The following is a 13,016-nucleotide window of genomic DNA, read 5'->3' on the forward strand; positions in this document are numbered from 1 at the left end:
TTCAATCAAGTTAGTCAAACACGATCTTCCCTTAACAAATCCGTGCTGATTGTCCTTGTCTTTCCAAATGTAGAAAAAATTTTTTTAAATCAAAGAGCAAGTTATAATTTAAATGGTGAAAGATTACAAAGTGCTGCAGTACAGCGGGACCTGGGGGTATGTGCATGAAACAGAAATGGATAGTATGCAGGTACAGCAAGTGATCAAGAAGGCCAATGGAATCTTGGCCTTTATTACAAAGGGGATGGAGTATAAAAGCAAGGAAATCTTGCTGCAGCTATACAGGGTGTTGGTGAGGCCACACCTTGAATACAGCGTGCAGTTTTGGTTTCCATATTTACGAAAGTATATACTTGCTTTGGAGGCAGTTCAGAGAAGATTTACTAGGTTGATTCCAGAGATGAGGGGGTTGACTTATGAGGAAAGGTTGAGTAGGTTGGGCCTCTACTCATTGGAATTCAGAAGAATGAGAGGTGATCTTATCGAAAGGTATAAGATTATGAGGGGGCTTGACAAAGTGGATGCAGGGAGGATGTTTCCACTGATGGGGGAGACTAGAACTAGAGGGCATGATCTTAGAATAAGGGGCCGCCTATTTAAAACAGAGATGAGGAGAAATTTCTTCTCTCAGAGGGTTGTAAATCTGTGGAATTCGCTGCCTCAGAGAGCTGTGGAAGCTGGGACATTGAATAAATTTAAGACAGAAATAGACAGTTTCTTAAATGATAAGGGAATTAGGGGTTATGGGGAGTGGGCAGGGAAGTGGAGCTGAGTCCATGATCAGATCAGCCATGATCGTATTGAATGGCGGAGCAGGCTCCAGGGGCCGTATGGCCTACTCCTGTTCTTATTTCTTATGTTCTTATCCTGTCTTTCAGGATTTTTTCCATTAATTTTCCTACCACTGAGGTTAGGCTGACAGGCCTGTAATTACTCAGCCTATCCTTTTCTCCTTTCTTAAACAAGGGTACTACAGTAGCAGTCCTGCAATCCTCCAGCACCATGCCCAGATCCAAAGAGGACTGGAAAATGATGGTCAAGGCCTCTGCTATTTCCTCTTTTACTTCGCTCAACAGCCTGGGATGCATTTCATCTGGGCTTGGGGACTTAGCTACTTTCAAAGCTGCTAAACCCCTTAATATTTTCTCTCTCAATATGTTTATATCATCACACCACTCTTCGATAGCAGTATCTGCATCGCCCCTTTCCTTTGTGAAAACAGATGCAAAGTATTCATTAAGAACCATACCAACATCTTCCGCCTCCACACACAGATTACCCTCATGGTCTCTAATAGGTCCTACCCTTTCTTTAGTTACCCTCTTACTCTTAATATATTTATAGAACATCTTAGGGTTTTCCTTAATTTTACTAGCCAAGAATTTTTCGTGCTACACTTTTTTATCCAAACAGATACACAATCAACCAAAGAGAAAGCAATAAGAATACTATTAATAATGAAAACTATTTCCAAAATATGCAAACATTTACCAAACACTTTCCCCTGCTAAGGAGCAGATTCTCATTCTTTATAAAATCCCTCGGGCCAGGTGTCCATTTAGTAAGTGGATCACCTGCTTATAATTTCCTCCCGAAAACCAGACCACAACTCCATATTTTTCCTCTTGCTGCCTGCACATTAGGAGATCAAATTTTCTACAGCCATCAGCAGCCATCTATTCAACTTCTTTTCAGGTCCCTTTCCACCAGCTTGAGACGGTTTCCTAAATCACTTTTCTTTTTGTTCTGTTGAATTTTGTGGTTGGCAAGGTGAGTGATGTTAGTGCTTGTAATGGAGCATTTTCCATTGAGCCACCAAACACTTCTAAGTCAGGTATTGAAACTAGACTCCAACGGAACTGTGTCGCGAACCTCTATTACCTGGAATTTGTTTGAAGAATTTTTGTCTCAAGAACAAGCTTATCATTTGCTGCCTTTATCCTACAAGTTTCTCTTATCACTATATATAGCAATGTTTGTGCAAACTTTCACTGTTTGCTATTTATAGGGAAATAGGAAACAAATTCTAAAGGAATACACTGATAATGCCACCAAAAGCAATATAATTCTTAATCCTCCCAATTAGGATATTAGAAGGTAGACCTTCCGATTATAGAAGCATAGACAATTACGATCCAGAAGGAGGCCATTCTTATTGCTGAAATTCACATGTGAGCATTGTATGTTCAGACTACATTCCTAAGTGTGCTACTTACATAGAATTACATAGAATGTACAGCAGAGAAACAGGCCTTTGGCCCAACAGATCCATGCCGGGGTTTATGCTCGACATGAGCCTCCTCCCACCTCTCTTTATTTAACCCTCAGCATAACCTTCAATTCCGTTCTCCCCCATGTGCTTATCGAGCTGCGCTACTTTAAATAGGCTTGTGCCAGGAATGCATCACGACTGTGTACACAAACTTACCCGTAGATTTTCAAAAGCTAAACGTTTAACGCCGTTTTCAATAGCCATCTATTCATGAGATTTGCCCCCAACATCTTTTCAGGACCTTAATGCACCAGGTCGCAGGTTTCTTTTTAAAATTACGTTCATTGCATCATCTCCAAGAAAGTCCCCGTTCTGAAGATCTGGCAGACCGACAGACCCGTCGAGTGGCTTTGTCGCTTGCATGTTCGGATGTTGCAGGCGTCTCCTTTAAGTGCTGGTGTGGCTCCACAGTTTCAGTTGTGAGATCCTCTATACATTTTAAGCTTGTCTCATTTTTCTTTTTTGCAGTGGTCAACAAAGAAAAACTAGAAAAAGAAACGGGATTAAAAATCTTACAAACCGGCATGGGCGAGGTAAGTTGAAATTACTGTTTGTTTTTGACGGGGAGGTACTCTGTGTCCTAATCTGAATTAATATGTTAGTTCTAAGTTACACTACTGTCGAGCGTCTGCTGTATTTCAGGAGCATTTTCAAAAGTGCAGTGAATTTCAGGTTCCAAACTGTGGCATTAGAGGATTTGGGTATCATTCCGAATGCATTTTGAAACATAACTGTTTACAACTCTCTTAATATGGCCTTGTTCATTAGCCAGTTATACCACACAGGTTGCACCAATGTAAGCTTATATTGGGTTTGCATCAGTGTAAACTGTGTAGCACAATTACTAAAATGACAAACAAAATTCCATCTTGTCTTACAGCAGAGTAACATGCTGTTTGGCCCAACTGGTCTCCGTAGGTGTTTATGCTCCTCGTGAGCCTCCATCTCATCCTATCAGCATGGCTCTATAAAATGGGGGAAATACTTACCATCCCCTTTAGCACACAATGTATACAACAAGAATGGCTAGTTGTGAGTTGTAAAGCAAATCTGAGCTCATAAACCACAAGTCTAAAAGTCATTCACTTGATTGAAGGTAAGTGGTCCTCCTAGCACGGTTTAATCATCACTGTTAGATAGACAAATGCAACAGATCAGTCATATGCTTTTAACATAACCAAGTGGCAGTTATCGATCCAATGACTGATAGTCCAATAGTAACAGGCTGTGTGTCCTTCTTGTCATCCCTGGATTGTGTATGTTGCGTCGGGTGTGAGGTGCTGGAGATTACATACCGCAGCTGCGAGGAGGATGCTGTGAGGCTGCAGAGCGACTTGGATAGGTTAGGTGAGTGGGCAAATGCATGGCAGATGAAGTATAATGTGGATAAATGTGAGGTTATCCACTTTGGTGGTAAAAACAGAGAGACAGACTATTATCTGAATGGTGACAGATTAGGAAAAGGGGAGGTGCAAAGAGACCTGGGTGTCATGGTACATCAGTCATTGAAGGTTGGCATGCAGGTGCAGCAGGCGGTTAAGAAAGCAAATGGCATGTTGGCCTTCATAGCAAGGGGATTTGAGTACAGGGGCAGGGAGGTGTTGCTACAGTTGTACAGGGCATTGGTGAGGCCACACCTGGAGTATTGTGTACAGTTTTGGTCTCCTAACCTGAGGAAGGACATTCTTGATATTGAGGGAGTGCAGCGAAGGTTCACCAGACTGATTCCCGGGATGGCGGGACTGACCTATCAAGAAAGACTGGATCAACTGGGCTTGTATTCACTGGAGTTCAGAAGAATGAGAGGGGACCTCATAGAAACATATAAAATTCTGACGGGGTTAGACAGATTAGATGCAGGAAGAATGTTCCCAATGTTGGGGAAGTCCAGAACCAGGGGTCACAGTCTAAGGATAAGGGGTAAGCCATTTAGGACCGAGATGCGGAGGAACTTCTTCACCCAGAGAGTGGTGAACCTGTGGAATTCTCTACCACAGAAAGTTGTTGAGGCCAATTCACTAAATATATTCAAAAAGGAGTTAGATGAGGTCCTTACTGCTAGGGGGATCAAGGGGTATGGCGAGAAAGCAGGAATGGGGTACTGAAGTTGAATGTTCAGCCATGAACTCATTGAATGGCGGTGCAGGCTAGAAGGGCCGAATGGCCTACTCCTGCACCTATTTTCTATGTTTCTATCTGCATGAAAATACGTCACGGGCACGTCCGCATGTTTCAAATGAACAAGCTAGAGAACAACACGAACAAGAAACAGAAACTTATCACTTTAACCTTACCAAGCACTCCTGCTCCTTGTGGACCCTGAAAAATAATTTTAAACTTACCGTTTTGTTGGACCTTTTTTGGCTGCACTGCCGGGTACAGCAGGGTGAAGCGTCCGCAGTCCATTCTTTACCCAATTGTCTCTCACAGTGGCAGTCGGGCTCCTATGTATATCAGAAGAGCCTACCACCTGAAACAGGTGGGCACCCCAGCCTGCCTGCAGTAGGCCACTTACAGGATGGCATCAGTCAGATCGGGAGTGAGAATGAAGGGTTAAATCTTTCACCGCCATGTTCGCGGTGTCCCTATCCCATTTGCGCCTGGTGGAGCCACAGTAATCTCCCCCGTCTAACTTCTTTTCCATACAGAGAGAACTATGGTTTTAAATAGATCGGGTCCCAAATTCGATTGTGGCCAATAATGAAATGGTGGTCGTGCTGCACTCACACGCCAGAAGGGAAGAGAGGCCCGAGGAGCCTCCTGAATTTGTCAAATTGGGTGTGTGTCGTCGCTATGCTAAATGAATGATTGCTGCGTGTAAAACAGGTGCAGTGATGTAGAATTTATGCCCCAAAAATGTCTGAAAGGGCGATTGCAGGCAGATAAAGTCATTAAAAAGATCAATAGCATTTGGATTTTATAAGTAGGGATGTGGAAAGTCATAATGAATTTATACGAAATATTGGTTAGGCCAATGTACTGTGTGCAGTTTTTATACTGTGCCCATTATAGGAAGGACATTAAATTCATAGAGAACATCCTATATTGATTCAACAGGATGATGCCATGGGTGGGAAACCAAAGCTATAAAGAAATATATGAAATACTGGGACTATTTCTACCAGAGGATAGATGGCCAAACAACCATTTAATATTATGGAGACTTTTGAATAAGGGACGAGTAGTTTTTCTGATTGGGAGTCAGTGACAAGTCAGTAACACTAAGGGCCCAAAATTGGTGAAGGCCCCTGCCCAAGTGCCGCCCAAAGGACCACCGATGGCCGCCAAGATACCTGACAGTTATTTGGGCGGGATATTCATCAACTAGGTCCCTCGAAGGTCGGCGGACGGCAAATGAGGGTCTTACGCCGCCAATGTGGGCGGCAGCCGGCGGGAGCTCCCAATCTCGGTGGCAAAGGCGCTTGCCACCCTAGTTGCCGCCGAGGATGGAGACGGGCCCACGGAGGGTCGAAGAACTGCAAAGAAAAATTATCAGGAAAAAAACCCATCAGAACACCTTCAGGGGACCCATTGAGGTAAGTTGCTGTGAGAAAAAAAATTATTTACTAACCGTTTTTTCCCAGGATCTTCATACATACCGTCGGGGACAGACCAGCCTCCTCACAGCGGTCCTTCCCCATTCTGGCGCCGACTCCCGCCCACGTGAATATGGGAGCTTGGTGGACGGGAGCTCAATTGCGCCACTCGGCCGTCCGCTGACGTCAGCGGGCGCTTCCCGGCGGCTCTCCTCTCCCACCCATTCTAGCCCACCTTGAAAGTGGCACTGGGCAGATCTTCCAGAGGAATGTCGGCGGCAATGGGTGGTGAGTTCATCAATTTCGGGCCTTAAATGAGAGAGGTTAGGAGAACTTTCTTTGCGGAGAGGGAGCTTGGAATGCTTTGCCACAACGAGTGATTCGTTGCATCTTTTAAGATAAAATTAGATAAATATTTGAAGCAGAGAAAAAAAACAAGGCTGTGGTGGAGAGGGGGAGCGGTGAGGAGAGTAGGGCATTGGTAATCATTTTGGTTTGCTCTAAAACAGAACTGTCACAATGGGCGAAATAGTGTTCTTCTGTTCTGTAAATATCTATGGCTGTATGGACCTTCACAGTCTGGCTGAGATCAGCTTTGTTTTACATCCATCAACTCTTTCAAGCTTTTGAAACTCTGTTCTGTTATATCCATTAGCCACTGTTATCTGATGTGTTTTAAAAATAAACTTAAGTTCAAGATGAAGGCTCTGTCTTCACTAACTTAAGATTGGTGAAGATCAGTCTACTCATAATAGAACACTGCTTTGTGTCTTCAGGAACCTGTTCAAATGGTTCGAGTGACCTATTTGAAATGTTATAGTGTTTGCGGTTTGACAGATGGACTAGAGATTTCTTGTGATCAGTGTGAAGGGGCAAATATTAAAAAGGAAGGAATTACCTACAGAGGTTTAAAGTCTGTTAGCACCTCTGCTTGTTTGTTTAGTTCAAAAGAAATGGCTTTACATGAAAGAAGACCCATGGGTTAAAACCGCAATTTTGGTTACTAATTTTCAAACCTACCAACCGCATCCAGGTTCATTTGCCTCATCTCAAAGGTATATATGAAGGAGTAAGCCTGATTGTTTCATCCCATCGAGCCATTACATTTCTGGAAAAGGGATATATGAACACCCTGTGGACTGATCCCAGTTCTTATGTTTGAACTGTTCAAATACAAATAAAGCTGACCAAGTAGATTAGCCGGCATGTGTTGGTCCGGTAGAGTGTTGTTTTCTGTGTTCTCAGGGGAATGTGATGGAGAGCAATTTGCAGCTAATTGCTCAACCAGGGCACACTATCCTGGACATGACGGAGGATAGCAATGCAGGTTTTAGTTCATAAGAGACTCGGTCAGATTATTCGGTCTGTGGTCTGGCTGAGGAACATGTAAGGAAAAGCCTGAATTGAAATGGTTGCATCTTTGTAAAAGAATAAAGACAGAAAGAAAGATTTGCATTTATATAGTGCCTTTCACGACCACTGGACGTTTCAAAGCGCTTTAAAGCCAATGACGTACTTTTGGAGTGTCGTCACTGTTGTAATGTGGGAAACATGACAGCTAATTTGCACACAGCAAACTCCCACAACCAGCAATATGATAATAACCAGATACGATACCAGCACAGGCCAGCCCACACTGCGATATGTGTGCGCACTAGGTCCGTGCAGCAGAGCAGGTCTCCAGTTGTCTTGGGTAATCCTTGCCACTGGACCAAGACCTGGCTCTGTCAAGCCCGTGTGGTGACTGGTGTGCAACGGCCACCACACTTTAAAAAAATCCACGCACAGGCATCTTCCACCCTTGAGGATGTAGTTCGGGTTCTTCATTCGAAACACCTGTGAACTCATCCTTTTTTTGGCGTGGAAGCAAGTCACCTTGTTTCGAGGGACTGCCTATGATGATGATGAATGACCAGATAATCTGCTTCTGTTATGTTGATTGAGGGATAAATATTGGCCAGGACACTGGGAATAACTCCTCTGCTCTTTTCCAAAATAGTGCCAAGGGATCTTTTACGTCCACCTGAGAGAGCAGATGGGGCCTCAATTCATCTGAAAGACAGAAACTCTGACAGTGCAGCACTCTCTCAGCACTACACTGGAGCGTCAGCTTAGATTTATGCGCTCAAGTTCCTGGAGTGGGACTTGAACCCACAACTTTCTGATTCAGAGACAAGTGTGCTATCCACTGAGCCACAGCTGACATGAATATATTTACATTCACATTCTTAACCTTTACCTATGGATCTCCCTTTTCACCAGTCCTATAAAGGGAGTCGACTGCCTTCCTGGACACAATCATTTCAAAGCACCTCTACCCAAAACATGAATCTGTCGGTTTTCTTTTCAGACGCTGATGGACTAGCTGTCAATGTCAAGGCTTTTCTGGAGTAGAGTCTTGTCTTCACCATGTTATGTATCGAATAACTCCACGAGGCTAAGTACGATGAGCTAGTTCAGGCATGACCTTACTCCAGTTTATTTATTCTCAAAGTGAGGATTCAACATGGCTGCCAACATTATATACACGGCTTGCACGAGTCTGCCAGTGACCATTAGGACTCCGACAGTCACGCCCTCCGGTGGCAGGTAAAACCCAGCTAACATACATAACATCATTCCCCCCAAAGTCCTTGGTACAGGTTGTATTTACAAGTTGAGATGGTCTGGGGCTTTCCGCTCCCTGGTTGATCTTCTCAGTTTGAACCCAAGCTTGGGTGAGTTAGTAGGACTATTGCTGCGTTGCGGAGCAGTCGCTCTGACAGGACTGTCAGGGATGGTAGGTTCGTCTTTGTGAATGACACAAGGGTCAACTGATGGTTGGATGTCTGTTGATTGGTCGATGATGATGTCATCTTCAGTTTGTTCTGGGTTGTCTGTGAATCGCAGTTTGGTTTGGTCGATATGCCTCTTGCACATTTGGCCATTTAACAGTTTGACTACAAACACCTTGTTCCCCTCCTTGGCCAAAATCGTGCCAGCAACCCACTTTGGACCATGACCATAATTCAGGACCAACACAGGATCATGAACAGCAATATCATGTGATACAGCCGCGCGATCGTGGTACCATTGCTGCCGTTGCCTTCTGGTTTCGACGTGATCATTGATGTTGTGTATGCATGCCTGCATAACAGTGTTACAGACATCAAACAGTAAACAGGCATGCATACACAACAATCCCCCATCCTCGTCGCCAGTTGTAGTATATGTAGGCACCTTTAGTAATGACACCACGAGGCAGGGTATGATACTTAAACTGTGCAGACCTGTAGTCCTTTATTTGCAGCTCCTGAGTGACGACAACAAGCTGTGAGTTCCCTTTTATACTGGGTTACCTGCCGTGTGCAGGCAACCCCTAGGTCTCCAGCAGCAGCACCCTCTGGTGTACAGGCAAGGTGTGTACAGAGTAAGGGTACATTCAGTGTTGCATAACAGTGTTACAGACATCACACAGTAAACAGGCATGCATGCACAACAGTTGAGATCCGGGTGTACAAGGGAGAGCCTGGTTTTGAGGCCTCTCTTCATTAACAGCTCGGCAGGCGGGTCCCCGGTGAGCGAGTGGGGTCTCGTCCGGTAACTGAGCAGAATGCGGGACAAGCGGGTCTGTAAGGAGCCGTGAGTCACGCGTTTTAGGCTCTGCTTAATGGTTTGGCAGCCCGCTCCACTTGACTGTTAGACGTGGGTTTGAAAGGGGCAGACCTGACATGCTTGATGCCATTATGGGTCATAAACTCATGGAACTCCGAACTGGTGAAACACGATCCATTGCTGACAAGGACGTCGGGCAGGCCATGGGTGGTGAACATGGAGGCTTTCAATAGTGGTTGTGGATGTGCTGGATGACATGATTATGCATTCAATCCATTTGGAGTAAGTGTCCACTACCACTAAAAATATTTTGCAGAGCAAGGGGCCGGCAAAGTCTATGTGAATCCTTGACCACGGTTTGGACAGCCATGACCACAGACTCAGCGGAGCCTCCACAGGTGCGTTACTCAGTTTCATGCAAGTGTTGCACTGATGCATGCATGACACCAAGCCCAAGTCAATGCTGGGCCACCAAACGTGAGACCTGGCAATGGCCTTCATCATGACAATGCCTGGGTGGGTATTGTGTAAATCTTGCACAAAGGTTTCCCTGCCTTTTTTTGGCAGAACAACATGATTATCCCATAACAGACAATCAGACTGAATAGAAAATTCATCTTTGCGGTGGCTATAAGGCTTAATTTCATCCTGCATTTTCCTGGGAATGGCAGACCAATTTTCACTTAGGACACACCTTTTTACTCTTGACAGTACAGGATCCTGGCTGGGCCAGGTCCTAATTTGGCGAGCCGTGATGGGTGACCCCTCGCTCTCGAAGGCATCCATGACCAGCAGCAAGTCTGCGGGCTGCGGCATTTCCACCCTGGTTGTGGGCAATGGTAGCCGGCTAAGCGCATCAGCACAGTTTTCAGTGCCTGGTCTGTGGCGGATGACATAATCATAAGCGGATAATGTCAGTGCCCATCTTTGGATATGGGACGAGGCATTGGTGTTTATACCTTTGCTCTGAGGAAACAATGAAATGAGCGGCTTGTGGTCTGTTTCAAGCTCAAACCGAAGCCCAAACAGGTATTTCTAATCCCATATATGCATAATAACGCCTCTTTCTCTACCATACTATATGCTCTTTCAGCCTTAGACAGACTTCTGGACGCGTATGCAACTGGTTGGAGTTTGCCTGATACATTGGCTTGCTAGACTGGGTGATGTGTAATGAGAAAGGAGTAATTAGCAATCTTGTTGTGCGAGGCCTCTTGGGGAAGAGTGACCATAATATGGTAGAATTCTTTATTAAAATGGAGAGTGGCACAGTTAATTCAGAGACTAGGGTCCTGAACTTAAGGAAAGGTAACTTCAACGGTATGAGACGTGAATTGGCTAGAATAGACTGGCGAATGATATTTAAAGGGTTGATGGTGGATAGGCAATGGCAAACATTTAAAGATCACATGGATGAACTTCAACAATTGTACATTCCTGTCTGGAGTAAAAATAAAATGGGGAAGGTGGCTCAACCGTGGCTAACAAGGGAAATTAGGGATAGTGTTAAATCCAAGAAAGAGGCATATAAATTGGCCAGAAAAATTTCTCCCTGAGGACCGGGAGAAATTTAGAATTCGGCAGAGGAGGACAAAAGGTTGAATTAGGAGGGGGGGAAATAGAGTATGAGAGGAAGCTTGCTGGGAACATAAAAACTGACTGCAAAAGCTTCTATAGATATGTGAAGAGAAAAAGATTAGTGAAGGCAAACATAGGTCCCTTGCAGTCAGATTCAGGTGAATGTATAATGTATAATGTGAGACCAATTGAAGAAATACTTTGGTTCTGTCTTCACGAAGGAAGACATAAATAACCTCCCGGAAATACTAGGGGACTGAGGGTCTAGCGAGAAGGAGGAACTTAAGGAAATCCTTATTAGTCAGGAAATTGTGTTAGGGAAATTGATGGGATTAAAGGCCAATAAATCCCCAGGGCCTGATAGTCTGCATCCCAGAGTAATTAAGGAAATGGCGCTAGATATAGTGGATGCATTGGTGGTCATTTTCCAACAGTCTATCGACTCTGGATCAGTTCCTATGGACTGGAGGGCAGCTAATGTAACACCACTTTTTAAAAAAAGGAGGGAGAGAGAAAACAGGGAATTATAGATTGGTTAGCCTGACATCAGTAGTGGGGAAAATGTTGGAATCAATTATTAAAGATGAAATAGCAGTGCATTTGGAAAGCAGTGACAGGATCGGTCGAAGTCAGCATGGATTAATGAAAGGGAAATCATGCTTGACAAATCTTCTAGAATTTTTTGAGAATGTAACTGGTAGAGTGGATAAGGGAGAACCAGTGAATGTGGTGTATTTGGACTTTCAAAAGGCTTTTGACAAGGTCTCACACAAGAGATTGGTGTGCAAAATTAAAGCACATGGTATTGGGGGTAATGTATTGATGTGAATAGAGAACTGGTTGGCAGACAGGAAGCAGAGTGTCGGGGTAAATGGGTCCTTTTCAGAATGGCAGGCAGTGACTAATGGGGAGTTGCAGGTTCAGTCCTGGGACCCCAGCTATTTACAATATACATCAATGATTGAGATGAAGGAATTGAGTGTAATATCTCCATGTTTGCAGATGACACTAAGCTAGGTGGCAGTGTGAGCTGTGAGGAGCACGCTAAGAGGCTGCAGGGTGAATTGGACAGGTTAGGTGAGTGGGGAAATGTATGGCAGATGCAGTATAATGTGGATAAATGTGAGCTTATCCACTTTGGTGGAAAAAACATGAAGGCAGAATATTATCTGAATGGCGGCAGATTAGGAAAAGGGGAGGTGCAACAAGACCTGGGTGTCATGGTTAATCAGTCATTGAAAGTTGGCATGCAGGTACAGCAGGCGGTGAAGAAGGCAAATGGCATGTTGGCCTTCATAGCTAGGGGATTTGAGTATAGGAGCAGGGAGGTCTTACTGCAGTTGTACAGGGCCTTGGTGAGGCCTCACCTGGAATATGTGTTCAGTTTTGGTCTCCTAATCTGAGGAAGGACATTCTTGCTCTTGAGGGAGTGCAGTGAAGGTTCACCAGACTGATTCCCGGGATGGCAGGACTAACATATGAGGAGAGACTGGATCGACTGAGCCTGTATTCACTGGAGTTTAGAAGAATGAGAGGAGATCTCATAGAAACATGTCAAATTCTGACGGGACTGGACAGGTTAGATGCAGGAAGAATGTTCCCAGTGTTGGGGAAGTCCAGAACCAGGGGACGCAGTCTAAGGATAAGGGGTAAGCCATTTAGGACTGAGATGAGGAGAAACTTCTTCACTCAGAGAGTTGTTAACCGGTGGAATTCTTTACCGCAGAGAGTTATTGATGCCAGTTCGTTAGATATATTCAAAAGTGAGTTAGATATGGCCCTTACGGCTAATGGGATCAAGGGATATGGAGAGAAAGCAGGAAAGGGGTACTGAGGTGAATGATCAGCCATGATCTTCCTGAATGGTGGTGCAGGCTCGAAGGGCCAAATGGCCTATTCCTGCACCTATTTTCTTTGCTTCTATGGAGCACACAACCAACCCATATGATGAGGCATCGCAGGCCAGCACTAACTGCTTACATGGGTCATAGTGTTCCAGTAATTTATTGGAACATAGCAGGTTCTTGGTCTTCTAA

At 44.6% G+C, this 13,016-nt stretch overlaps 1 protein-coding gene across 2 annotated transcripts in view; it reads left to right on the top strand.

Annotated features, from left to right (window-relative positions):
- Nucleotides 1-13,016, top strand: part of ptprn2 (protein tyrosine phosphatase receptor type N2) — a 1,205,047-nt gene that overhangs the window by 846,958 nt on the left and 345,073 nt on the right. For both annotated transcript variants that reach the window (XM_070881617.1, XM_070881618.1), the window contains one exon: nt 2,741-2,805. In XM_070881617.1, the coding sequence (XP_070737718.1) occupies nt 2,741-2,805 (65 nt within the window). The remainder of the gene's footprint in view (nt 1-2,740; nt 2,806-13,016) is intronic.

This window comes from Pristiophorus japonicus, chromosome 5, assembly GCF_044704955.1.
Source record: "Pristiophorus japonicus isolate sPriJap1 chromosome 5, sPriJap1.hap1, whole genome shotgun sequence".
Taxonomy (NCBI): domain Eukaryota; kingdom Metazoa; phylum Chordata; class Chondrichthyes; family Pristiophoridae; genus Pristiophorus; species Pristiophorus japonicus.